This window comes from Melopsittacus undulatus, chromosome 18 (assembly GCF_012275295.1).
Source record: "Melopsittacus undulatus isolate bMelUnd1 chromosome 18, bMelUnd1.mat.Z, whole genome shotgun sequence".
NCBI classification, from domain to species: Eukaryota; Metazoa; Chordata; class Aves; order Psittaciformes; family Psittaculidae; genus Melopsittacus; species Melopsittacus undulatus.
The window spans coordinates 1,964,615-1,992,536 of NC_047544.1; the positions used below are offsets into that span (position 1 = coordinate 1,964,615).

The following is a 27,922-nucleotide window of genomic DNA, read 5'->3' on the forward strand; positions in this document are numbered from 1 at the left end:
TGTATATTTTGTTCCATTGCTTCTTGCTGTTCTTCACTGTCCACGTTATGGCTGCGTCTCACTTCCTGGCAGGGCATAGAGCAGATCACTGGGTTTTCTGTGCCCAAAGGGGCACATGCGAGTCCACAGAAATAAAAACATATTTTTGTACTTAATAAATGTTGATTGGTATCCATAGGGATTTCCAGAGCTGCTAAAGGTCATAGAATAGAATGGTAGAATCATGGAATCAGCTGGGTTGGAAAAGACCTTTAAGCTCATCAAGTCCAACCATTCCTCACCACTGCCAAGGCCACCACTAACCCATGTCAATAAGGGCTTCATCAACATGGTCTGGGAATGGAACACAGGACATGATCTCAAGCCCAAATAATTCTCAAGCTCCCAAATCCCAAAGGCACAAAACGATGTTAAACTTTGCTCACGTTTTCTTAAGCGCCTTGAATCTCTCCCTATCTCAGTGAGACTGGCAGGGATGCTCTGGTATCTGGAGCAGAAGAGAGCCATTCCCTTTCCCACCTTTCCTGGTGGAGGAATGGGCCCCATAGGTTTATACAGTTCTCTGAGAGGCAATGACAGAATTCCATGTGTGTGGTTATTACAGAAGCCCCCTGTGTAAAGTACCAGTTTTACTGCATTATCCATGTCCTGTCTCCAGAGCAGAAATAACTGCAGCAAACTTCCTGAATCCTGGAAACTGTACCAGTTTATACCAGCTAAGAAACCAGTCCCTCTTCCCAGCCCAGCAAATCACACCCAATACAGCTCCGTAACCCAATTCACATAGCCAAGTAGGATTGCATTTAGCCTGCATAGAGCGAGATAAAAGAGGAAACCCCTTGTACCAGCTAGATAGAGAGGATCTTTCCTTTATGTATGTGCTGACGTTGTTAATTCATAAAGATATTGCCCTCCCCCTCAAACTCCATAGGATGGAGTCACATGCCATGTTTCCACCACTCTTCTGCATCCCATGGTGGTGATAAGGAGGTGTCGGAGCTCAGAAACAATAGACCCGTCACTTTATTTATACTAAGCTGCAAATTTGTCAGATTCTTGGGGAAGTGCAAGTGATGCTGATTCCTCTGCCTGTCCCACAGCCCCACTCCCTGTCCTGCATCTGGTGCTCACTTGTAAGGGAAAGCTATCATCCGGGAAGTGATAAGGCTCCTTGAAAGCATCACTCGAGCGCTTCATGGGAATGAACACAAATGACTTTATCATGCACCAACTAAAAGCCAGTTTCACCTATTTTCACACATACTCTTCTGTGCTTCCCATAATTTATTGACCTATTTATTGACCGCCTGCCTTTGTAACATAATGTAGAATACAGAATGGTTTATTTTTGTGCTTGTGTGTAATCCGACTTGGATAAAACCTTGTACCAATCCTGTTTTACATGGAATCTTTCTGTTGAGATGTGCTGCACAGACATGGGTGTTGCTGATCCTTTTTCTCCTCTAGATATTCACAAACACCATGTAACAGTTCTCTTCCTTGATTATGGAATGGTTTACTCTCTGCAGTGATTTATAATGGCATTCTGGAGCACTTGTCCAACATAGAAGTTCTCTAGCAGGGTATCACTGCTCTAAGTGGTCAGTGGTGTAGTTTATTGTAGACTTCCACAGTCTCCACTCGTGCTGCCTGTTTCCCGATAGCAGGATTGCTGTGGGGCTGTACTGCTTTATGGCTGTGACAGCCTGTGAGTGACTGACACTGTCACAGAGCCTTCCCCACTGCAATCAGCCTGTGCTTAATGGCACGTTAAAGGAATTCGTTAGAGGTGTGATGTTTCTCTCTGCTGACATGAACTGCAGCAGCCAGCGGTTGAAGTGTGACCACACAGCTCCTTTCAAAACTATCCACGATTCTTATGAAGCCATTTGCCAAGACAAACCATTCACCTTGTTAGGAGTGATAATCCAGCATTAGGGAGATAATCCGACATTGCCTTTTATCATCTCTTTTCCACGACCGGCCCCGTGGCAGTGATGTGAGCAGAGCGCTCTTTGCACCACTGGCCCTTACTGAACAGTGCCAACCTGCCTGAAGAGGCCCTAAATATCATCAATAACCCACTGTAATCACCCATAATCACTGTTCCCATTCAAGTGACCATGTAGCAAAGCAGAGTGGCTGCCTTCACACTCTCTTAAAGCCAGAGATCAGTGTAATGGAGCAGATGCAGTGTGTTGCAGCACCCAAAGGTGGGTAGGCACATAGTGTTAGCAGTTAGTAAACCTGCAGGTGTGGATTTGTACAAGATCAGTAAAAACAGGGGCTGGTTTTCTAGAATTAGGGCTCGGACAGTGTTTTTACGGTAATATTAATGACTTCTAAAGAAACAAGGACTCTGCTGCTGGTTGAAGGGGACTTCAGCCAGAGTTTGGGGTGAAAACTAAAGCATGAGATATCCCTGATTGTGCTGTTCTGGGAGAAAACTTAGCATCTCTTGAATCAACTGTGCTTATGCTGCTCATAACCTGAGAGTAGAACTGCTGTGAATGGTATTTTGTGTGCCTGTTAGCGTTGCATACCTGCTTTATGAGCAAACCCTTACCTTTGAATATCATTACACACAGACATTTGTTGGCTGCTCCTGCAGTCAGATGGCAGAGAGGAGGCAAAATAGCACCAAAACCAAATGGGAGGAGTTATTTGGGTTGGAACTAGGTGATCTTAAGGTCCTTTCCAACCCTAACTTTTCTATGATTCTATGATTTTATAGAGCTTTCCCTAAGCAGCAAATGAAGGTTGGTTCTGCGAGCTCAGGAGTGTCTGTCCATGTAGATACAACACTCACAAAGAACATGGTGAGTGTGTGACAAGAGCCAGTGCTGCCAAGATGTAGTGCTGGGAATGTCAGAAGTCCTGGAATAAACATCCCACTGCATGTTTTCATTTCCTTCTTTTCCTTCTTTCTATTCATCCACATTGATACTGTGACTATTTCTAAAGCAAATGGTTTTCCACATTAAATAGTAGCATGCATTGATCTTCCTTTCATTTCTAATCTATTTTCTATCGACATGCCAGAAGTTTCTTGATTTCAGTCTTGAAAGCACAAAACAATTTTAGAGAGGTTTGGAAGAATATGGCTTCAGTATGGAAGTATCTATATTTCCATCCATCCATCCATCCATCCATCCATCCATCCATTCATCCATCCATCCATCCATTCATTCATCCACTCATCCATCTCTCCATCCACCCACCCATCCATCCTCCCACCCACCCATCTATTCCATGCCATTAAAGGAGGCACCAACCCTGTCTCACCAATTGGATTTTTGCTTTCATCTGTTTCTAACTGTAGATGTATAAAAAGCATGAGCAGCTCTGGAGCCCCTTTTTGCTATATGAAACCCCAGACAGTGTGAATGGGACAGGCAGAGGGATGAGAGCAGAAGCAATTGAGACAAGGAGAGGACAAGCTGGATAACACATCAGTAAGGGGGTTGAGGGGAGAGCACTGGTCTTGAATTGTTGCTCTTAAACCAACACCACACACAACGTCCCCAGAAGAGCATGAACTTCAAGATATGTTACTCCTTGCTTGGCCTTTGAAGCTGTATCCTCTCCTATGCAAACACTCAGCACCAATCCCAGATATCACGTTTGATGTTCCCATAAGTGATCCGTACCTCTTAGCTCTCTGCACATGGACTAGAATTCCTCAAACAGATTTCTCCCCAGTTTTATCCCTTGCTTGGGTGTGATCCCAGGCTCCAGGCTCACCCTGCACAGCTGATTGAGGATACAGATTCCTACCTTTTTGGGTGTTAAAGCTGTTCCTACCACCACTGCAGATGGGCTGTTGGGGAGAAGGGGCAGAGCCTCACACTGTTCGGTGTGCTTGTGCCACCGTTTGGAGGTGTCCAAATGAGAATCCTTGAGGAAAAACAAAGCATTCCTGAGTGCTGTGGACACATAACCTCTTGCAAAGCCAGTGGGTGTGCAAAGCCAAAGGTGTGAGGTTCAGCCTCCCCAAACCTGAGGCCACTTAGGCAAACCATCTCCCAAAGAAACCATCATCCAAAACCAATGGCCAGCTCCTCCTCACTGCCCTTCTGAGCCAGAGAGCAAAGCAGAGCAGAACCTGCAGCAGCCTAGGCTCACCTACAGTTGAATTCAGCGTTTGCTGTGCACATATTGGGCCAAACCCATCAAAATCTGTGGGTTTTTAGGGGGGTTAAAAAAGCAAAGAGAAAGGAAGAGTTCTGGCACTTGAACATCTGCTGCAAGCGTTTGAAAAACTACAGCCCAGTGTTAATTTAAACTTCCTTAGAAGCCAGTTCAACGTTTGGAGTGCAAACACCGTTAATAGGATGGGAACCAGGGCGCTGGTGCTTTGCTTACTATATTGGGAAACAAAGCCAGGACAAAACCAGCTGGAGATAGAGGTTTGTTTACACTGCTGACCCATCTGTCTTCATTAACGCTCTATTTACAGGAAAAGCCAAAGAATCAGCTCCTGCTTCAGTTGCAAAGAAAGGAGGAATGGTTCAACTAAAAATGGAAGTTCTTATCAGCACCCCTTGGAAGAGGAGGTTTATTATATGGAGTGTGTTAGTGTTGGATATTAGAGCTGGGCAGTGTGGCCGGAGCTGTGTGTTCCTAGCACAGGCAGCATTGGAGTGCAGAGGGCACAGGGAGGTGTCTATGGAGCAGAAAACAGAAACCAGCCACAAAACGGGAGCTGGGTCCTACCCTAAGCTCCTGCTTTGAGGTCTTAGGGAGAAATGAAGTGTGTGTTTTACACACAGGGTAATGGGGTGATTTTGGGGTGTGAAAAGGGACACATTTGAGGCTACACCTTGGTACAGCATAGAATCGTAAGGTCATAAATCAACCAGGTTGGAAAAGACCTTTAAGGTAATCAAGTCCAACCTCTGGCACTGACACCGGATAAGGAGGAGACCCCTTTGTCTTATCTGCAAGTAAAGGGACCACACTTGAATGTCTACAGTTTAGATGCCTAAATGGGAACAGATGGAAGGCACCCCATCTTCTTGTCAAGAAGATGAATAGTGGATGGGGGTCCAGCTCTCCCTGCTGAAGTCTTGGGAACATCTCCTGCAGCAACTGAGGACATCCCCATGCTGGTAAATGCCAGTTCACTCTCCTGCCTCTAAAGGAGATGTCAATCCAAGCAGGATTTGAGCTAATGTTTAGTAGTGGCAATCTCTGCTTCCAAGCCCATCTCAGCACACAGCATTCCTGGTCAAACCCATTAGGAGATGGCTGCATTATCCCAGCTATTGGAGCTACTTTGTGGAGCAGGAAGCACCAGAAAATGTAGAAGAGCTCTCTACCATGTGCACTGCAACACATCCTGCTGCGGGCAAATGAGCTTACCATGGAAATAGGAAGTTTGATTCCTTGTTTTACTCTGCCCAATGTGATTCCATCCACAATGCAAACTGCTCAACCTCCTGCTTAGCATTTCGAGGGCTTAGTGGCATCTTTGATTGTGTTTTTAAGGGAACAAAGGAAATATGAGGGATAAGAGCAATTGGAAGTGAAGGCTCTGAAAGGAGAGGAATGGGTTTCTGTACCCCACAGGAGCTGCTGCCTGCCCTATGTGCAGCGACGTTAGGCTGAGGGGATGCTCACTGCAGCACTGGAGCTCCCCAAACAATGCCCTTCAGGCCTGTGTGGCTGAGGCTGTCCAGGATGTGAGCTTCGGATGGTGTTGAAAAGATAGGTGTTGAGTTAAGTGAGAAGGTTTAAATACGGGGTGGTCTCTGCAATCAAGCCCAGTAGCTCGCTAGCAACAGCAGCTAAACAACAGCCCAACCTTCCCTAGCTCTCAGGTTTATGTTGGCTTTGCTGTAGCAACTCCTTATCTGCCAGAGATTAGAGCTTTTCAAATCAGTTGTTGTGAGATTTGGTGGAATCCGTTTCCTGAGCTGTCACCGCTGGCTAATCAGGCAAAGTCCAAAGGCAAAGCTTTGGGAGAGTGGGAAAGCAAAGCCAAGCCATGTCCTGCGGTACTGAATGTGCTCTCTTTGCTTTATCACTAGCAGAGCTTAGGTGACCAGCTCAAGATACTGATACACAGAGAAGCCTACAGCCTGAAACAGGAGCCAGCTGGGCTGTATGCATAGCAAGTGTCTTGTTATAGGGGAAATGAGCCCTTTCCCCATTTTTACTAGTAGCTGTAGTTACTAGTAGAGTAGTAAGCACTAGTAAGCAATAACTGTTCACCAGTTATCGCTTCCGGTGCTTGCTCTTCACCAGACCTATGGAATCCCAACCTCAATCCCTTTAGGGGTTAAAAAGGGAGAGGGGATCCATTGGAAACTGAGACCCACACAATGAAGAGCCTAATGGGCTGATCCAACCATTGAAGCAGTTTCAGTGACTTGATTTGAGCTTACAGTAGTTGGTTGCTGCTGGGACAGACTCAGAGCATCCTGACATCACACAAATACAACTTAATGGAGGTACCAAATCTGAAGTCAGCCTTTCCCTTGCTGAACTCCCTCCTTTTCCCTTCGTGCATCACTTCTTGCTCTCTCGCCCTCCCTTGTTGCCAATGGAGGACGTACACCAGCCACAACCCTATTGATGGCTCATCTCGTGCTTCCTCTGCCTGCCCCAATTAGTGCACTGGAGATAAGCAGCAGCAGGAGCGGCTGTGCCTGTGGGACACGCGTCCTTCCTGAGGGGCTGCCACACACATTCCTATGGGACACAGCTCAGGGCACTGCAGGCAACGCTAATGAGCTCCAGGACAGGCAAACTATTTAGCCAAGGGCCTCAGTGAGCTCCCCAGGGCTGATTAACCCCTGCTCAGGCTGCAAGAGAAGCTTAGAGACATAGAATCCCAGCCTGGTTTGGGATGGAGGGACCTTAAAGCTCATCCAGCTCCAACCCCTGCCACAAGCAGGGACCCCTTCCACTGGAGCAGCTGCTCCAAGCCCCTGTGTCCAACCTGGCCTTGAGCACTGCCAGGGATGGGGCAGCCACAGCTTCTCTGGGCACCCTGTGGAATGCAGCAGCCTTTGAGGGACCTGGTAGCACCTCTGTTAACCAATGAATTGCACTTCTAGACCCGTCCTTGGCTGGTTTATCCATAACCATCCCAATTTGGGAGCATTCTCTCATTCTTGCGTCATTCTTCTCAAGGAAGAAACCAGCATCTTCACCACTGGCATCGATGCTCTCAGCACTTCTGGCCTAAACCCTTTAGGTGAAAGCTAATAAAAGGAAGGGTTATCTGGCAAGCCCAGAGATGAGTTAGCATCACAGTTCTAGCAGAGATTGGGGTCCAGGACTCCCAAGTCTCTTTCTGACTCTGCTTTGGATGTGCTCTGCAAATATCAAAGGCTTCATTACTTTTGTGTTGAGTTTTGGAGGGCAAAAAACCATCTATGCCCTCCATGGCTTGACTTTCACTGGGACAGAGGACTCATTGGTTTGGCTTGGATGGTTCTGCCAACTCCTTTGCCTTGATGGGCCTAGGGTCTGCAAGGCTTGAACTGCTTCAGGCTCCCCTTCCTGGGCTCCTTGCTTGGTGACATGCAAGCTAAGACCAAAGCAACCATCAGGCTGACCATCTGAGCCCTGCACCAGTGTCCTAAGAAGCACTCTAGATGCAAACCACATGAAGGTCCCATCCCCATATTGGGATGGATGTCAGGACATGGGAATTCTTCACACACGGAACAAAGACTCTGCTACCCTTGCAGTTTAAAAGCCACCCTGCTTGCCGTTATCTCTGCATTTGAGTGAGCAGAAGCAGGGCAGAGTGGATGACAGCAATTTAATCTGCTGCTGCTTTTCCATGCCTTCTTGTGCTATCCTTGACCCCAAGCCAATGCCCTTCCATTGCCAGCTAGGGGAAAGATCCAGTCTGATGGAGCTGATGAGCTTCTGAACATGTATCCCAGGTCTTCTGCAAACTGGAAGTGTGATTTGTCCCCTTCTTCTTTACACTGGATAGGAGGAGGGCAGCAAGGGAGCAGGATATTCCCTCTATCCCAGTGGAAACATCCCTCTCCCAACGTGTGATAATGTTGCAGTTTGGAGTGGACATTTGAATTGACCTTTCACTCCTCAGCACTGCCTGTAGCTGTTGTGTTGGGAACAACTGTCCTTGGGGTGCTTGGCTGACTTCCTGACTCCTTTTGTATTGGCATTTCCATAGAGTTCAGTGGTTAAAATGAGCACCTTATTTTAGTGGTATCAGAAACGTGGATGTATGTAAAGGGAATGCTTGGCAGCACTGGAAAATCATCCTTTGAGCCCTAGGATGGGACACACAGGGTAAAGGTGCCACTGGAAAGACTTAAAACCTGCGCTGGCCATAGGGATCCAGCATGGACCTCATCCAGAGCATGCAGAGAGCAGGGAGAGCCTCTCCGGCTGGATGGCAGCCTGGGCTGGCCCTTATCAGGGAGATGAGGAAGGAAACAAGGCAACACCTCTGGGAAAGGCAAGATTTACCCCTCACATGCTCAGGAAGCAGATGCCAAGCTGATGCTTATCCTCATGTCTTTAATAAGAGCCCAAAGCTTGGCCCCTGCTTCTAAAACACACTCGTTTGGAAATAGCTCCCTGGATGCAGCAATGAGCATCTTGGCCAGCTGATGAGATTAAAGGCACATTCCCTGCTCCCAGTTCCTGTTCTCGGCACATTGTGTGAAGAGGGTTGAAATATCCCATCGTGTTTTGACATGTGATAAAGCAAATTGGCACCGGCCACACCAGTGGCTGCTGACGGCCCTGGGGATGGCACCACGCAGGGAGCACAAGGGATGCCTTTTGGACAGGGATAGGCAGGGAAATGAATGGCATTTGGTGAAGCTTCCCTACAGGATGTTCAAGGCCAGATTGGAGCAAGCTGCTCTAGTGGAAGGTGTCCATGTCCCCGGTAAGGGGTTGGAAATGGATGAGTTTTAAGGTCCCTTCCAACCCAAACCAATGGATATTGCCCTCACACTCACAGCACTCACCTGGCTGCTGGATTTACCTGGAATTAGAAGCCTTATTTGTTAAGAAACCACATTCCTGATGAACTGTTCAGCACTTGTGTTTATGGGAATTACCCACTCAGCAAACCCTTGTAAAGGAGAACAGAATGGACCTAGACCTAACACACATGTGCTGAGCTTTTGCCAACGTGGATGCTCCAGGGAAGAAGCTGTCCCATCTGGAACCTCTCTGCAGTATTCACTATATAAGCATCACTTCATTCACCTGCTTCAGTAACTACCAATCTCTAAACCTGCAGGGTTTTATGCTGGAATAGGGGAGCATTCCCTCTAAAAGGGTGCTTATTCAGGCAGCTCCTGCCTCTGCTCCCCTTCCTGCTTCCCTCCTGCCCCACAATGGCCCTTGCTTTATGAGCATCCTATTTGCCAGCTGGTTTTCCTGCAGGCCAGTCTGCTCCACAGCATCCCTGTGCTGCAGCAAGGTGTCAGGAAAGCACCAATCAAATGGGACAATGGGACTGCATCCAGAGTCTGGGGACCTCTTTTGTCTCTCCCCACCTTGGTGAAGAGTAACCCATGCACCAAGTCTCTATTGGGCTGTGTTATTAAAAGCAGCTTGGTTTCGGGGTGTAACGGAAGGATGGATTGCATTGCTGGGGAGAACAGCATGTTCTCACTGCTTTCCTGTGTATAAACCACCCCAAGCACTGGCTGGACACTGCTGCTGCACGTCCACCTCGCCTCCCCCACCAATGTGCTATTCCATGCAGTAGCCAAGCTAAAAAAGGAACGTTGTTATCATGCCAAAAATGCAACTTTGATAAAATAGGACAGGATCGGTCAGCAGAAGCGTGACTGGCTCGGGATCCGAAGGGAATAATGTGGGAAGGATGGTTTCCTTCCTTGCCTCACACGCCTATCAAACGCCTGGATGCAATGGAGTTAATTCCACCTGAATGCAGTAAATACAAAGAGCAATGCACAGTTTTTGCTGTAACACAAAGAGGTGAGAGAAGACTGAAGTGATATCCTATAATATGCTTTATTTCCACCCTGCAATGCATGTGTTTGTTAGCAGGTTTCGATGCACTCAGATCTGAAGGTTTATTGCTGTAATATGGAGAGCCAAATCACATTTAAAGAGATGGGAAAAACCTCAGCATGAGTTGTGGGTTATCCTGCACTCCCATCACCTTGAAGGATGCTCTTGTGTCCTGAGGAGGTGCAGTGTGAGGTGTAAATGGGGTAAAACCCTGCCTTTTTGGCAGTTTCCAAGCCTATGGTGCCCAGGACACGGTTGAAAAGGCTCTTTCTATATATTCTTTCTCTATGATAGACAACCTGCTGCACTGGAGGTAGTAGCAGTTTCACACTCTCTAGGATCTCCACAATCAATGCTTAAAGCCAGCTGAGCTGAAGAGCAGCCACCAAACTACTCTCCTTGGCTGTATAATGCCCTTTGCAGCATAGAGGAACAGCAATTCCTGCTTCAGGAATAGGGGAGACTTCTTCTGCTGCTCCTTCCCCACAAAGCTTCACAGGGGGATGGAGGTCATGCATCAACTTTTGGGCATCTCATGTTCTGCTGTCTCCAACAGAGCATTAAATCCAGCAGGATTGGGGCATTGCCAGTGTCCAGGTGTGGCTTTGGGCTGCAGTTTCCAAAGGTCTGGCATGGCAGATCCATGCTTTTCTGCCTCTGGAATAAGCTCATTTCTAACAACCAGGAAACCCCTCTTTATCTTACAGCACCCAACAGCAATACCAACTGATACAGTGCTCTCTGGGGCTGTTCACTCCCCACCATGCATGAAGGAGCTCCCATCCCTCCCAACCTCTATTGGGAAGCCTTTTCCAGCAGGACCACTACAAACACTGTGGGTTTCAATGGGCAGAGCATCTTGCCAAAGCCACTGTGCTCTCCAGAGCAGGGCTGACTGTGCCTATCTGCAGCGGAAGGGGAGGAATGCACAGTTTATACTAAGATCATGTGCACTTGTCCTCATCACAGCGCCCTGTGAGCCCCAGCCAAGGCTCTCCACGTCACTCCCATCGCTGGGAAGGGATTATTTGCCTCTTCACACCCTTGATCTTTGCAGCAAGGAGCGTGTGGCATTTCCAGCCCAGATGTCCCTGATGCTTCCCCTGCACCCGATGGATGCGTTTCTCCCTTAGTGATTCCCAAGCTTCCTGCTCACATTAGGAATGAGCTTCTTGTCGAGGTAGAAAACAAACTCTGGAGCAGCTCTGAGAGCCACAAGGAAGAAGTGAGAATGGGAACAGTTGCCTTGAAATGATGGCAAGCAAAATGCATCCCATGGGCACTTTGGATGCTTCTTGATTCGGTGACAGGAAGATGTGGCTCCCATAGGTACATGGTGGGATCTTTGGCTTGCAGCCCCAGTGGTGTTAGTGGGGCTTCAAAGAGACAAGAAAGCAGTTGTAGCCTATGGGACATGAAGGGGAGCTTTGGGTTGCTCATCTCTGAAGGTGGCTGAGCCTGGTGGAGGCCACATTGTGCTCCTTGGGGCTCTTCTCTGCACTGCCCATCCCTCTGCAAGGCTGTGGAGCTCAGCACCAGCAGGTCCAGGCCCTCTGCTCCAATAGAAAGGAGTGATCTGACTGAGATTTCAGATCACCAGATTTGAAACGTATTCATCCAATTTAATCTGATTAAATATTGGCTCTATAATACAGACAGGCTATATACCCAATATTGACTTTTAGTCTCTAATAACACATTCCTGCTCCCATCTCCCTTTTTTCACATCAAGTTCCCTTTCTCTCCCCAGTCTTCTTCCCTGCAGGCTCTGCCAAGCATGTCTGCAGCTGAACTTCTCTATCACCAAACCCAAGTCCTCAGCAGCAGTAATGCAGGGTTTGCATTAACCTCACCCTGCTTGGCACAGAGGCATCGTGCTTGGGAGCTCAGAACTGATGTGGTTTTCCCATTTCTATTCCCAGGAATGCTCTAGGCTGGGGCTTTGTGCCACATAAATGAGGAGGAAAAGGTTTTCTTCCAGAGTCCTGCTGTTTTCTTTCCTCCATCAAAAGCTTCAGCAGCATCACGGCACTGGGGAAAGGCAACTTACTGGAAGGCAAACAAGCTTAGAGACAGCCACAGTGGTACCATGGCCCAGTGAGTCCTTACACTGATGGCAGCAAGTGACAGCAGAGACCCAGCATCATCAGCAGGGTCGAACCCAGGTTTCCATCACAGTGGCTGTGGAAATCCTGTTGTGTGCTGATGAAATGATGGAAGACAAAAGCAGAGGCAGGAAATAAATCCAGATCTGTTGCTCTTTGAAATTAGCCCATCAGGGAATACACAGAAGCCCCTTTTTCTGTACCAGGTAAAGCTGCTGATGGACTCTCCCTGTGTCTGGGAGTGTGAAAGTGCTCTCCAAAGCCTCATCAATAGCCCTGCTTAAGGAACAGTGATTCATAATAGCTGAAGAGCCACGTAACTAAAGAGCAGTTTATGGCACTGTGATTTTTATACCTTGATATTGATGAGTCTGGCACAGCAGAGCAGGTGATGCTGTAGGAGACCTCCTAATGGGCCCCACAGGCTGCCTGGGCTTCTCTTGCTCTATAAGAGCAATAACCAACTGTATGTGTTGGTGTGAGCATCCCAACAGCATTCACCACCACCATCCAGGCACCCCAGACCTTGGGGCTTTTCCAACTCCATGGATCCAGGATTTATGGCCTTTGTCCCATTCAGAAGCACTGGAGGTATCTCCAGCAAGGAGCCAGCTGGCTGGCAGCAGGGATGCTCAATGCTCCGATTAAGCAGCAAGAGGTGTTCTGTTCTACAGGTTCCTTGAGCAGCTGAAAGAGGAGTTGCAAAAAACACCCAAAAAAAGCTAAAGAACATGTTCGAAACTTCCTGTTTCAGAGCATAAATCACCCTGTAACTTCTGGGCTCCTTCCTCCAACCCAGCCCATGGGCAGTAGCAGAACATGGGCCAATACAAGTCCCTGGCTCTGAACCTGCTTGGCGATTCCTGTGCACTCATGCAGCTATGCAAAGCTGTCTTCTAGTTGGTTTTAGCATCACTTTTGCTTGTGGATTTAGCCAAGTTCTGAATCTCCTCCTCAAGCATCTTGTTTTTCTTCTCCATCTCCTCCCATGAGCGCTCCACGTTCATCAACTTCAGCTCCAGTTGCTCGGATTTCTTCTTCTCCTTCTCTATGTCCTGATTCAGCCTCAGCAGTTTGGTCCAGACTTCATAGTTTTCCTTCTCAAGACTGCAAACAGAGATGGGACATGTAAGGATGAGACCAGAAGAGTGCTGGGAAGCCACCATCTGGTTCTTAAGGAGTCTGCCCTCTGTGTCATTCAGCACTAAAAGAAAACAGAGGTGATGTCCTGATCCCCTGACCCTCAATGGCCACACAATGGCCCATGGCAGGGGGTTGGAACTGGATGATCTTAAGGTCCTTTTGAACCCAAACTATTGCATGATTCTATACCATGATGCAATAAAGCAATAAATCAATACACCTTGTATCTAATAACATGTTAACAATATGTGAAGCTATACAACACTGATGGTTGCAACTAAAAATGTACTGAATTCTGGATAACATATCTGTACAATCATATAGTAATAACAGGAATTGTGATAGTGTGATTATCGCAGAAGCATCACAGTGCCATACAATGATGTCATAAGAGCTGTAGACTAGTAATATAACATTAGCAACTACATCATGAGAGTACAGCACATGAGCATTGGCTTTTAGATAGCCTAATGCTCCATTTTATCATCAGTGAGTGCTGTAACACATAGCATCACTGGCAAATAAATCTGTGCAATGCTATGGGCTCATGAATAACAGGTACATCTGTAACAACATGAGCTGGAGACCTCAAACTCTCCAGAATCCTAGGATCAACCAGGTTGGAAAAGAGCTTCAAGGTCACCAGGTTCAGCCTTTACCCCAGCACCCTGCCCTGTGTTACCTTCTAATCTGCTCCTCGTAGTCTTTCTTCTGTAGCTCCATCTCTCTTTCCAGCTTCAGGACCATGTTCTGCAGGGACTCCTTGCTCTCTTCATCAGGCTTGGCCACCTCGGCAGGGCTGCTGGTGGCACTGGCTCTGTCCTCTGGCTCATGGCTGGGACTGGGACAAGGCAGGAATTCCCTCTCGGAGCCGCTGCCTTCCCCACTCTCTGCCTGGGAAGTGGGAATGTTATCATTGGTTGAAGCCCTGTGAAGGTCGAGCAGCTTAAACAGATCATGAGACAACGTTCTCTTGTGTCCCTCAGGAACCACAGGGCGCAGGCTGCTCCCAGCAGAGCTTTTCCAGCCTTCCAATGAGTCATTCCTGTCATTGCTGCCTTTCTGCCCTGCGGAAGCAGCTGCCAGGGCAGGTTTCCTGTTGGGTAAAGTCTGAGTTCTTTTCCTTGTCTGTGTTTTCCACATTCCCAGTGGATCTTTGGGCCCTTTATCTTCTCTGGGTGCACTTGAGCTGGCAGCTGGTCCAGGAGCAGGGCTGGGATTCAGGTCATCTCTCTGGAAAACAGACCCATGGCATTAGGAGAGCCTCGTCCTGCTCTGGGAGCAGACACAGGTTGCAGCCCCCTGCCACTGCAGTTCTTCCCCTTGAACATGCCAATGGGAATGGCCACAAGTTTTCCATAAGAACTTGTGCCGTGCACCACGTTTCCCATTTGTTGCAGAGATTCCTTCTGAGAAAAGCCTTTAATCCTCAATGTTTTCCCTTCACCAGCAGGAACTGAGAAGGTTTCATCTGTTCTGCTGAAAAACTCCAGTTTTTCCCAGAACAGTGGATTTTCCATAGGAAAGTGGGAAGTTTCTCTACACCATTTGCCTGATGTAGATATTCCAGGGATGACCATTCTAGCTCTTTCCCCTATTAATAGCTTTCAATGGCTCTCTGACCTGCTAGATCCCATCAGAATGAATCCCACATTCTCTAACATAGGGCTTGGGGATTCAGCCTCACCGTTTGCCTTTGGATCAATGCATCAGCCCTGGCCACCGCCGGGTCCTCAGCAGCGCCCCAGCCCACAGAGCTGCGCAGGATTGGTGCCTTCTTGTCGTTGTTGTGGGTGGGAGGGGAGGGTGGCACATCCTTGGATGGGGGGAAGAGGTTTGCATGGTCACTGATCAGCACAGTCATCACCTTCTGGATCTGTGGGGTGCCTGCAAGAGAGGAGAGCTCTGTCAGCAGGACACAGGCTAGGCTAGGGACAGCTTGGTGTTGATCAGAGGGATGGAGCATCTCTTCTATGAGGAGTTGGGATCGTTCAGCCTGGAGAAGACTTCAAGGAGACCTCATTGTGGCCTTTCAGTTCTTAACAGGGGTCTATAAGAAAGATGGGGAGAGACTTTTAGCAGGGTCTGTTGTGACAGGGCAAGAGGTGATGGTTTTAAACTAAAAGAGGGGGATTCAGGCTGGATGTGAGCAAGAAATCCTTTACAATGAGGGTGCTAAAACAGTGGCACAGGTTGCCCAGAGACATGGTGGATGCCCCATCCCTGGAGGCATCCAAGGCTGGGCTGGATGTGGTTCCTGGCAACCTGGTCTAGGTGAAGATGTCCCTGCTCATTGCAATGGGATAGAACTGAATGAACTTCGAAGGCCCCTTCCAAACCAAACCATTCTATGATTCTTCCAGCAACACTTCCATTTCTAGCTGGTGTTTCTGGTGTCCAAGATGGAAATGCACATGGAAATGAAGACAAGAAGCAGGATCATAAAACCAACCAAAGGGAGAGAGTTTCATATCCCCCCTAGAACAGCAGGAGTAGCCTATGGAGCAACCAGGACTGGAGCCTGAGCTGCACTGAGCCCCAGATTGTGCTGCTTTGCCTCAACAAGCAAACTACAGTTATCAGTTATACAAGCAGGCAGATGAACATCCCTGCCATTCCCATGTGATGCCTGCAGAGCAGAGCATCCTTTGGCCTTAACATAGTTCTGTTGCATCTGGCCTTGTCCCTGGGATTCCTGCTTCCAGCAAAAGAAAGGTGACTTCACCAAGTTCCTCAATGGTTTGGAATGTATGGAGGGAACACACAATGCAATTCCTAATGGTCACTATGAACATGTTTATAACCTAACTAACGTGTGGCTTTACCCTCCCCTGCTGCACTTCCTGCACCCAGGCATGTGTCTGGCTTCTATCCATGGGTCTACTGTGGAAAACGTGGATGTAACCCAGTATTCCAGCATAGGAGGTGCTCCTATGGCACAGGTTCCAGGAGTGCCTTTTACCTCTCATAATAATGGCAGGATCCTCTTTCTTGGGTCTGATGAGGTTCACTCCGATCACTGTTGCCAGGTTATCCACACTCATCTTGTTGACACTAGAATTCAGCTGGATTTCATGTAGAAACCTGCCAGCATCCAAAGGCAAATATTCCCAGTCAGAGAAGGAAGATGCAAGGAGCCTTAACCCCCTGCTATAAACCCTGATTCATGCAAACTGGAGCTGGGTCTTACTGGTATCAACAGAAGAACCACCATGGCTCTGGTGCCTCAAAGGGAACCAACCCATGGCCTAAGAGGGCTCTGTCCAGAGGAGTCAGCCTCAGCCTTTGGGATGATGTCTCTGCTCACCAACCCCAAATGGGAGCACTGACCTGCAGACATAGCTGAGGAGGTTGTAGTTGTCTCTGGGCAGGAGGGACAGCTGCTTCAGGAGCTCCTCATGGCCCTAAATGCAAGTGAAGAAACAGCTCTATGAAGATGCACAGGTTTATACAGACCCAGGAGTGGCTCTTGGCCACTCCATCCATCCCTGCATGGTCCCACCTCTTGGAAATCCCATTTCTCCAACAGAACAAGGGACATGGAGACGTTTCTGTGCAGTGCTCAGCAAGAGGCAGCCCATTGCCCAGCAAAGGGAATGGGAGCCCCTCCAGCCCCATCTTCAGATCATGCCTCATCTCTTGCATTCCTTATATATGAGCATTTAGGACAGTTTTAACCCCAAAGCACCCCACAAGAAACATCTGCCCTTGAAACACAGGGCTGAAGCCTGCAGGTCACAGAGCTCATGCTACCAAGGGTATCTGTACAGGAACAGCATCCGTGAGTGGAATTTTGGGGAGGGGGCTTATATGGTCACTTATTGAGTTAGGAAAAGCCAGTTCCCAACTGTTCCCATCAGTTCCCATCTGTTCCCATCAGTTCCCATCAGTTCCCATCAGTTCCCATCTGTTCCCATCACTTTTTCCTCTCCCAAACCCCCTTTCTTTCCTTGCTGGCTCTCACCCCAAGCCCTCCCTCAGCTCAGGCTGAGAATGACACAGTTTATAAGGCACAGCTCAGGGACCCGGGAGCACCTTTACCTTCCTCTCATCCGCATCCAGCGCCTGCCCGCACAGCAGGAAGTCCTCATACTGCATCCAGGGCACCACTGGCTCCGGCAGCTCCCGCAGGTAGAGCTTGAGCAGTGAGGCCACGGTGTGAACATCCGTATCCCTGTGGGGTTCACAAGCTGCTGAGCAAACCCTACCCTGCTCTGGGAGCATCTTCGGATCATAGGGTTGGAAAGGACCTTAGGATCGTCCAGTTCCAACCCTTGCCATTGGCAGGGATGCCTCACATTAAACCATGTCACCCAAGGCTTCATCCAACCTGGCCTTGAACACCACCAAGGATGGAGCATTCACAACCTCCCTGGGCAACCCATTCCAGTGCCTCAGCACCCTCACAGTAAAGAATTTCTTCCTTATATCCAACCTTATTGGATGCATTTGATCAGTAATATAACCCCTTGGTGGAGATTCCCCCCCTGTGGTGCTGGAACACCCAGTGTTTGCCTCGTGAGCCTTTGCATGCGGATCCTGTTGGAAGCTCTGGTGCTTGGCAGGAGCTGCTCCATGTGGAGCTTGCCTGGGGTTGTGGAGTTGAACAGCAATTACTGAAGCTGTGCGGCCGGGACAGATGTTTGCAGCTTTGCATACCATAGAGTTTACATTATGTCAAGGGGACACTGTCAAGATCAGAGCCTCCCATTTGACCCACCTTGAAGTGCTTGAACTGGGATAAACTTCCAGCAGAAACCCCCCAGGGCACTTATTTTTAGGATTGTTTAGGGTTTTTTTTACATCCTATTGGGTTTAACACATGCACATGGTCATAGGGGAGGACTTCGGAGCTGTGTTTGTGTAGGGCCTACCAATACACCCCATTAGGTATCTATTGGTACTGCAACAAGAGCTGTCGAACACCCCCCCAGCCAATGCTTGGGCATTGTGAACCCATGTGTGAACCCAAACATAGCACTGAACGTGGAGCATTCAGATCCCTGCAAAACCCCACTCTTGGCCTTTCTCCTTGCTAAGAAGATGGTTTGAAGGGGTACTGTGACCCCGAGATCCCCATAGCAATGCATGGAGCTCAGGGTGATGGGAAAGGGCCAAACTCCCTCCCTATACCCCAGTGGATAACAAGCAAGCTTCACCTTCCTCTGACCCATGAGCAGGTTACAACAGGAGAGCTCCCAGCAGGACATAGCTGCAAACCCAAGGGTAGGGATGTTTGTGCTGCCAGAGCAGCCCTGGCTCCACTCACACAGGGCAGGGAGGAATTAGGCCAAAATCCTGTGTTTTTTCCCTATCAAAGCTGTATAAAACAGGACAAACCCAACCTCTGTCTCCCCTGGTTCAGTCTAAACCCATTGCTCCTTTTGGGTCCCTCTCTCCCCCAAGCATCCAAGACTTTACCAGCAGCTCCCAGAGCTGGGGTGATGCCATTCTAGAGACCTCTGAATGTCCATTCCAACCTAAACCATGATCCTGTATGGGGCAGTTCCCCGGCATCACCAGAGCCGGTACCAAGCACCCTCATACACATGCAGCAGCCTGGGCACTCCTTGCCTCAGCTCAGGGCAGGGATTAAACCAAAGGCCTCACTTTAGGTGCCATAGGAGGGCTTTATAGAGAGATGCACCAGGGGTTTATCACTCTTCTCTCCTTTTACACAGGACATGGCAGAGACAGCAATGGCAAACACCTTCCTAAAGCCTCTCTGAGACCTATAGGCAGGGCCATAGGAGGAAGAGGGAGGAAGGGGGTCAGGAGGATGCAGCCAAAATCTCTTTCATGTCTCTATGTGGTTGTAAGCAACAGAAGGAAAATATCATGGCTATGGGGTAGGAGGGAAAGGAATGACTTCTCCTGCACGCATCAGGGTGTTCTCTGAGCTTATCTGTGGTCCTTTACTTGCTCTCCTTTCTCTAAGCCTCTGTCCATAGCTGATGGGCTGTGTAGGCTCTTCCTTTTGGCTGCTCCTGCACAAATAACTGCTGTATGGAGCCAGGTTATCCCTAAACCCTTCCCTTTACTTCCATGAATCTCAGCACCCTCTAATTCTGTTTTGGGGGTGTCCAATGGATCCTCTTCCCTTACCAAGCCCTTGTGGAGAGCCCAGGTTTCCTGCAGGGCACTGCTGGGATCTAAGGGGGGGTCACAGGCTGCTTTCCCCCAGGATAGAGGATGTATGAGCAGGAAAAGGGGGATCCAGCATTACCGGTCAAACGATGGCCTTTCCCCAGCATCGAAGGCATCCCTGAGCTGCTTCACCAGGTTGTCCTGGCCGGGGAGGCGGAAGATGCCCTCCTCACTGACACCATGCTCCCGGATGAACTCAGCACACTTCTGCACCAGGATGGGGACCTGGTGCTGCCCAAACCTCTGCTCGTAGGACATGGTCTCAGCCAAGTGCTGCCCGAATACAGCTGGGGAAAGGACAGGGGTTAGAGGTACCCAAACCCTTTGCTAAAGGCATTGGGTGATAACGTGACAGTGGTTGTCGCATTGCCAGGTAGGGCAATGCCTTGGAAGTGTCTGGCTCATGCAATGCTCCTTTCAGATGCCACCCCCAGGGCACAGCATGGTTCAGTTAGAGGCAGGAAACATCAGGGCTGCAGAGGAAAGCAGATTGTGTTGTGCTTTAGGTGATGCTAAACCTGTGCTTCAATGACAGAGCTGAAGGGCATGGACCCTATAAAACAGCATAGAAACAGTCAGGGCAAGGCACAGAGGGAGGGAGGAGAGGCTTGGGGTGAGAATCCAGGTTAGTGTCCTTTTGGAAGAGAGCTTAAAAGCCCTATTCCTTCAGTGGGTTTTGCTTATAGGAGTTCATCTGCATTGGAGGAGTTCATCCTTATAGGAAAAGTGGCTGGAATGACCTTTGCTGCTTCCTTTGTGGGCAAATTTATGGTGTGCTCCTGTCTGGTGGGCTCGTGTTTTATACTTTACTGTTGTAATGGTATCAATGCATCCCCAGAGAGGGCTGGAAGCAAGGATGCTGTTGCCACAAGCCTTGCTTGTGTGTGGGGAGGGTGGTTGCATGGCCGAGGCAGAAGGAATGGGCTGAGCAAGAAGAGCCAAGCAAGGAAATGGGCAGGTTAAAGGCAGGACCTGTGAGCCCTAATAGGGTTCTTTGCAAGGGCAACATTTTCTGGGGGCAAGAATCCCATGAGGAAGGTTGCAAAAGAGCTTGAAACCAGCCCAGAACCCCTTCGTGCTTGGCTGCCATTCACTTAACACTGCCCATGCTTGCAGCAGCCCCAGCACCACAGGGCCTGGCCTAGGAGCAGGTTCCTAAGGTGTTGCAGTCACATCGCAGCTCCATTGCCCAGTTGGATGGGTTTATGAGCCTAGCTTTGAATCCCTTGCACTGCAGACCATAGGCAGGGAGAAATGGGCTCTCCAGGAGCTGTCCCTGCTCTCCTTTACCTCCTGATGTGGATCCCAGCACCCGTCGGATGGATTTAACCCATTCTTCCATCTCCGACTGGGAATTAGCCATGAGCACACAGGGGTCCTGCCCAGCCCGACTCTGCTCTCCGGAGAAGCCTGCAAAGAACCATTTATTATCATTTATAGAGGGGAAAAGATGCATTCTTCTGCTTGGTTTCCTTCCCAAACACTTTCAGCCCCAAATTTCCCCCTTGATGTCTGCTTGGCTCTGAAACAAAGCAATGCTTTTGTATTGCAACCTCCTTGAAGGGCTGCAAGAAGGGAACAGAAACTGCTGAGCAGTGCAGCTTGGCACCGGGTACAGTCCCTCCTCCAGCCCCAGCATGGGAACAGTGGAAGCAAGATGGTAGTTTTCATGTACAGCCCAACACTGTGAGACATTGGAAAGAAGGGGGAGCAAAAGGAGCAGCCCAAAGGACTCCAGGGGGACCCAAATACATGCAATAGAGGGAAGCATCCTCACCGGGGATGATCTCAAAGATGAATTTCCCTCCTTCCTCTGGGTTGCTGGCCACCTCCTTGATGGTGCTTCCCTGGAGGGACAGGCAGCCCTAGGACAAAGCAGAGCAGGAGATGCAAAGGTGTCCTGTCACTACCATGTGTAAGCATTGAGGATCAAAGCCTTTCTTACAGGCAGGGTGCAGGAGCTGGTGAGCTTTGTGTATCTGCTAAGTATTACTTCTCAGACATTAAGGATGCTTCTTAAGTGCCAGTTTTTCTGATGAAGGGGTTCTCAGAATGGTTATTTTGCCCTTTTCCTATTTGTTTTCCTCCCTTCTCATGTGTTTTCTAACCCATGATGGGAGCAGGAGAAGAGAGTACAAAGGAGAAGGCACTTAACAAAGCACCGGAGCAGGAAACCTGCTCCTTTAACACAGCATCACTTAAACCCCAAACCCAACCCAAAGTTTGCAGCAGAGAAATAGAGAAGAAGAAGAAAAGGAAGAGGAAATAAGAAAGCAAAGTGGAAAAGAGATGTTGCTTTTGGACCTGCCTTTCCCCAACCATCACAATGGACATGGGCAACCTGGTCCTGGCTGGAGGGGATGGATGGGAGCAGCTGAGGCACGTGGGGACTGAGTGGGGGTGAGTCAGCACCAGAGGAAACAGGGCTCTGGCCCAGACATGGAGCTTCAGCCTCCTGAAAGCCACTGGGAGGACTTTTAGTGCTCCAAAGGCCTGGATTGCAGCTGGAATCATTGATGGGATCGGAGAGGCTTGGAATGAGCTGTGGGAGCAAGTGCAGAGGAGGCCACGAGGATGCTCAGGGGCTGGAGCAGCTCCTGTATGGAGCCAGGCTGAGAACATTGGGGCTGGAGAAGAGAAGCTGTGAGGAGACCTCAGAGCAGCTTCCAGTGTCTGAAGGGGGCTACAAGGATGCTGGAGAGGGGCTCTGCATCAGGGACTGTAGGGATAGGACAAGGGGTGATGGGTTCAGACTGAAACAGGAGGGATTTAGGTTGGAGATAAGGCAGAAGCTGTTCCCTGGGAGGGTGCTGAGGCGCTGGCACAGGGTGCCCAGAGAAGCTGTGGCTGCCCCATCCCTGGCAGTGCTCAAGGCCAGGTTGGACACAGGGGCTTGGAGCAGCTGCTCCAGTGGAAGGGGTTGGAGCTGGATGAGCTTTAAGCTCCCTTCCAACCCAAACCAGGCTGGGGTTCTGTGATGCATCAGGGTCACGGGCAGAGCACTTTCTGTTTCTACATCCCATTTACAACGGGGGAGGCAGTTCCTCCCAGTCACCATGACACAGGGCAAAGCCAGAAATAGGACCTGCATCCTGCCAGACTCAGTCCTGTGCTTGCACCCTGAGGTACCCACTGCCTGCAGGCACTTGAAGAACTGAAGTAGAATCATAGAATGGTTTGGTTTGGAAAGGACCTTAAAGCTCAGTTCCAACCTCTTGTCATGGGCAGGACACCTCACACTAAACCACGTCACCCAAGGCTCTGTCCAACCTGGCCTTGAACACTGCCAGGGATGGAGCATTCACCACTTCTTTGGGCAACTTGTGCCAGTGCCTCAGCACCCTCACAGTAAAGAAAGTGCATCCATGAAGCTCCCAATCAGGGTTTCTCATCTCTGGTACTGCCCGAGGCAGAAAACCCCTTTAATAACCTCAGCCCATCCCCATCCCAAACCATTTCCTGCAAGAAGAGGGGTACTGAGGAGGGCCAAAGCCCAACATCCTATTCCTACCTGTGGCTTGACATCATCCTCATCCTTGTAGTAGTAAAGCTGCTGTCCCTTGAGCACAAAGTAGCGCTGCTGCCAGTTCTTGACGATGGAGCGCTGCTTCTTGAGCCAGCCATCCTTTAGTGGCCGCTGCAGTGCACTGGGGGCACCCGGCCCGGCCCCCGCTGCATCCCCGCTCATCACGCTCCGGGACCGCGCTGCCAGGGAAGGAGATGGATAGGGACACAAAGGGGACAAGGCACAGGAGCTCCTATGGCTGAGGGATGCTCCGGCAGCGGAGCCGGGTGGCTGCGGGGTTGGAAGGAAGTGGCTGCAGTATCTGCGAGCGGGTGCTTCCTTTTCCTGCATGGGGGGGATTGGCGTGCGAGTGAGAAGAGAATCATCAGGGGGTGTTTTATGGTGTTTTCCTAACACCCACCCCAAAGAGCCCACAGCAGCACCGGGACCTGGCCCAGCTCGGAATGGAACCGGTTGGATGATGCAGTTTGGTGATGGGAGAGATTTGCCTCGTGTTTTCCATGGGCAGCAATCACACGAGGGGAGTGGAAAGTCTCCAAAGTAATGCAATGTGGATTCAGAGCATCCTGTCCTCAATGCATCACCACTGAGGCACCAGCAGCGTGGGCCTGTGGCATCACTTAATGCTTCCGTGAGAGGGATCATTGCCTGCTTGGGAGGGAATGTTTCCAGAAGGGATTTTTGCCTCTGGACCACACACTACAGGACCCCAGTGCTGATGTAGCTGAGCAGAGTTAGCATCTATCATGGGGCACAACCAATGACTGCAGGGGAATTCAGCCTCACACCCGGAGGTGATGTAGGGCATCACCCGAGGTCCTACATCCCCCTGCTAACACAGAGCTGGTGGCACCTGGCTGAGTCCCATGGTGCGGAGAGTGGAGCAGGATTCGGCCCCCTGAGCCCAGCAGCATTTGCTGGCAGAGGATGTTCGGGCTGAGCTGGGAGGGAAGCGTTGTGCAATGCTGTGGGATGGGGGAAGCTGCTGCAGGCCCATATCTCTGCCCCCAGATGCCTGAGCTGGGCAGCAGAGCAGAGAGCTGCTGTGGTAGATACGAGTGTCAGTGAATCCTGGACCTGAGTGCAAAGGACATGCTTAAAAGAGGAGGAAACTCACCCACTGCTGCCTTGTGATGCACAGGCACCCATAGGGAGCATGCACCCAGTGCCCAGTTGCTTCCGAGGTTCAGGATTGTGCCCACCTTCCCCTTCTGAACCCCCTTGGAGCAAGACACCCTTGGTCCTCCAGAGCCAGGCTTGTGTAGAGCACTCTGAGCTCACCTCCACACCTCAAACCTGTCACAGGATGCAGATCCCTTCCCTAAATCCCAACAAGGATGTGGATCTAAAAGTGCACTGAGGATGCTGCTTGTGCCTCAGTGTGTGCTGATGCAGGATGGATGCCCCCTGCAGAGGATGCGGTTGTAAGAAAGGGATTTTCCAGCTGCTTCCCTTGAAAACCGCTGGTGCTGGGAATTACCCTGATGCAGAAACCAAAGGGGTTCCCAGATTGCACCTCAAGCTCTGGGCAGCCTCGTTGTACTTTGCCAAAACATCTGCATTTACCCAAATCCCATAAGTGCTCATATGAATCTCAGCGAACCACTCGGGAGCAGCATCGCTCCTCTCTGTACATCATGTTCCTTCACGTCTCATGGCTGCTGCCAGCTCCTGAGGGATGAGGACTTCTGGGAATGATGTGCAGGGTGGAGGAGCTGCTGGGAGCAGGGATGCTATAGAGTGCAGGGCACAGCCCATCACCAAAGAGCACATCCCAAATGGATTGGCTCCAAACCAGCCCCATTCTGCAGAAAGCAGCTCTCCCGTGATCCTGCACTCTGATCCCTTCCCGAATCCTATCCCATCACAGGGCCTGCTCTGGATGAAGCAGAGATGCTGACATTCACCGATACCACTCGCATTTGCAGAGTGAGGGCTCTGCACCAAGCACTGATATCCATGAGGGCTTAATACAAAGTGAAGCTGTTACAAAGCAGCTCACATCCTGATGGGTGGAAATCAGGGATGTGTCTCCATCCACCAGCTCCATGCTCCCAAAACTCCCTTCCCCACAAGGCTCAGCCCAGCCCAGCAGTGCTGATATTCCAGATGTGGAAAGAGAAACCGTGTCCTATGTAAAAGGCAATGGTTTGCTGCCCCCCATTGCAGACACCAATCTCCCTGTAAGCCAGCCACAGCTGCAGCAGCTCTGCACCATGGAAAGGAGTCACCCCATCAGTCTGCTACCCATGGGTGCCTCCTGCTCTCAGCCTTAAGCTTAAATTGCCTGTTCCTTGCAGGAAATCAGGGTTCTCTCTCCCTCTTGTAAGGGGTGTGCATTTCATTGGGTCCTTTCTTTAGCATTAGCACAACCGGAGGCTTAGCCATGGCTTAGCCGTGTCCATGCACAGTGTGCACACACAGAGGTGCGTGAGCCAGCTCTCCCTGCCATCCAGATGGGTTTGGATGTGAGCCTTGGGCCCACTTAAGGCTCCTTCCTACCCAAATGCAGTGCCTATGGCAGGGCTCATGCAGAGCATGGGGAGGAGCTGCTTTGAGAGCTCAGCTTCTCCCTTGGCTCCCACCAGGATGCTCCAGCATTTGCAACCCTCTCCATCACCACCACATCCCTGCCGCACTTGGCTGCTCCTTGCACCCTTATGGGGCAGAAAAGCAAATGTGGTGCCTCCCAAAGCATTTCCTGTGCTAACGGCCTCTGAAGTGAGTGTTTCCTCCATAACATCCTCACTCTCCCTCCAGCCATGGGGACTCCGAAGAGAGGAGGAATTCCCACTGTGGTATCCACATCAAAAGCCTTGCCTTGGGCCAGAGCCCTCCCTGCCATCCCCTTTGCTCCTGCCCCACAGGAGGGATGCTGGCTATGGCAAAAGCACCACAAGAATCCTAGAACCAATGGGGTTGGAAAAGGCCTTTTCAGCTCATCAATTCCAACCCTTCTGCAATGAGCATCACAAATGGCATCTCCTCCATTGAACTGAAGAGCTTTGTGAGGAAGAGCTGCCCTGGGGCCTCCAAAAGCTGCTTGTGCCACCACCATGGCCCAGAGGGAGGAGGGGGAAGTGTCCTGAAGCCAGAAGGAGCCAGCAAGGGTGACTAATGTGCAGATACTTTCCACAAGCAAGTCACATCCCTTCTGCACCCCTATAGACAGGAGTGGCCGGTCCCCAGCCCCAAAGCAAGAGAAGAGCCGAGCTGCCAATGGGATTTAGCCATTGCTCCATAATGTCAGTGCAAAACAATATTAATAACCCTAAAAATGGGCAACGTAGAAACCCGGGATGCTTCTGTGATGACTACATGGGGATTTCTCCACTATCCTGCAGGGTGATGAATGCAGATGATGGCACTAACTGAGGGCTCCATCCTGAATGCCCCATCCCTGGCAGTGCTCAAGGCCAGGTTGGACACAGGAGCTTGGAGCATCCTGCTCTAGTGGAAGGTGTCCCTGCCTATGTCAGGAGGCTGGAATTGGATGAGCTTTAAGGTCCCTTCAACCCAAACCATTCTAGGATTGAATGAAAGCTCCTCAACTGCCCAGGGCCTCATCCTGTGCACAGCTGAGCCCAAGGGGACTCTTCATTAGGGCCTTGTGTGAGGCAAAGCTTCGACCACCCCAATGAAAACAGCTTCAGATAGAATTCCAAATTGCCCTTTGCAAGACAAACCAGGCAGGATGACATCCCAAGCTGATGCAAAGCACACAGAGACCAGCATCAGGGTCAATTCTCTCTGCTGCTGGGAGAAATCAAGGTATCTGTGTCCCAACCATGGTCTGGCCAGTGCCAGGAGCACAGATTGCCCCAGTGCATGCACAGGGTTGGGTTCATGCACCCCTTCCTCAATCACAGCATCCTCGCCACTGAGGATGCTTGACCCCAAAGCAGGCCTTGGTTCTCCTGTGTATTTTGGCCATTGGGCTCAGAGGGGTTCCCAAGTGGGTTTTGTGCTGGAGCCATGAGCAGAAGCAGGAGATAAGCCAGGAAATCAGGCAGGGAAGCTGTCCCACAGCACAGAGCCCAGCATGGGCATCAGAGGGCTCCTCACCACCAGCGAGAGGAAACCAATGACGTTGGGGTGGGAGAAGAAACCTGAGCAAGGGTGAGATTGCTTCCTCCAACCTGCACCAGCAGAAGGAGCCCATGTGGTTGAGGTCCCCCCACACCTGGGTTATGGGGGGGCAGCAGCCCCATAATGCCCAGTCCCTCCGTTCCCACCCTACCGAGGCAGCCCCAGCTCACAGCATCCCTCTATGACAGCTTTGCAAACCACCTCATTTGCTGTCCCAAAACCAGCTGGAGGCCAGCAGTGGGTTTGGGTCAGGGCCATAGCCAGAACTGCAGCTGGGCTTGGCCACAAGCACCCACCAGACCCCAAACGGCTGAAGCAGGAACAGAAGAGCATAAACACGGTACCTATTTTGGCAGCATCCATTCTGAGGTTGAAATCCCAGTTCCGTGGCAGCTTCAGGGACATTTTGGACCAGGAAAAGCTTCTGCTTTCTTATGGGGGGGCCTTGCTTAGGAGACGGACGGAAACAAAGCCCTGCGGTCCTATGGGGACCCGGCACCAAGAGCAACAGCTCAGCAAGGGTTGATTTGCCAACGTGCTTCCTCTTCCCTCCTCTGCGGGCGGCTCGGAACAACCCATAAAAGTACCTTCCTGCCCTGCTCTCCTCGGAAGCTCCTTTCTGCCTTCCCAATGATGCCAAGGAGATGCCTCCTTTTCCGCTCCCCTCCTTGGTGGATGCAGGGATGTGTGGCACCAGCCTGCACCCTACCCGGTGCTGAGCTCTGCTCCTTGTGTTTGAGGAAGTGGGTGTCCCCCTTGGTGCACCAGCAAAACTGCTCATGGCCCAGCATGGAGCTTTGGGATGGGTTGTGTTCGGCAGCAAAGCAGAGCAGAGCATGGCCAAATGGCACTGGATGGTGGCTCTGGATGTCCTGGAGCATCCCTATAGTGCATGGGTGTCCTTTGCACCTCTTATTGCAGC

The 27,922-nt window shown here is 50.3% G+C and overlaps 1 protein-coding gene across 1 annotated transcript; it reads right to left on the bottom strand.

Annotated features, from left to right (window-relative positions):
* Nucleotides 1-12,593: 12,593 nt before the first annotated feature.
* Nucleotides 12,594-27,468, bottom strand: ARHGAP25 (Rho GTPase activating protein 25). Its single transcript, XM_034070462.1, has 11 exons — nucleotides 27,345-27,468; nucleotides 22,897-23,090; nucleotides 21,163-21,250; nucleotides 20,676-20,795; nucleotides 19,465-19,672; nucleotides 17,280-17,412; nucleotides 16,569-16,642; nucleotides 16,201-16,322; nucleotides 14,926-15,125; nucleotides 13,921-14,471; nucleotides 12,594-13,202 (listed from the first exon to the last, which is right to left on the bottom strand). The coding sequence occupies exons 1-11, from the start codon at nucleotides 27,403-27,405 to the stop codon at nucleotides 12,992-12,994; spliced, it is 1,962 nt and encodes a 653-aa protein (XP_033926353.1). The 5' UTR covers nucleotides 27,406-27,468; the 3' UTR covers nucleotides 12,594-12,991.
* Between the last annotated feature and the right edge of the window lie 454 nt (nucleotides 27,469-27,922).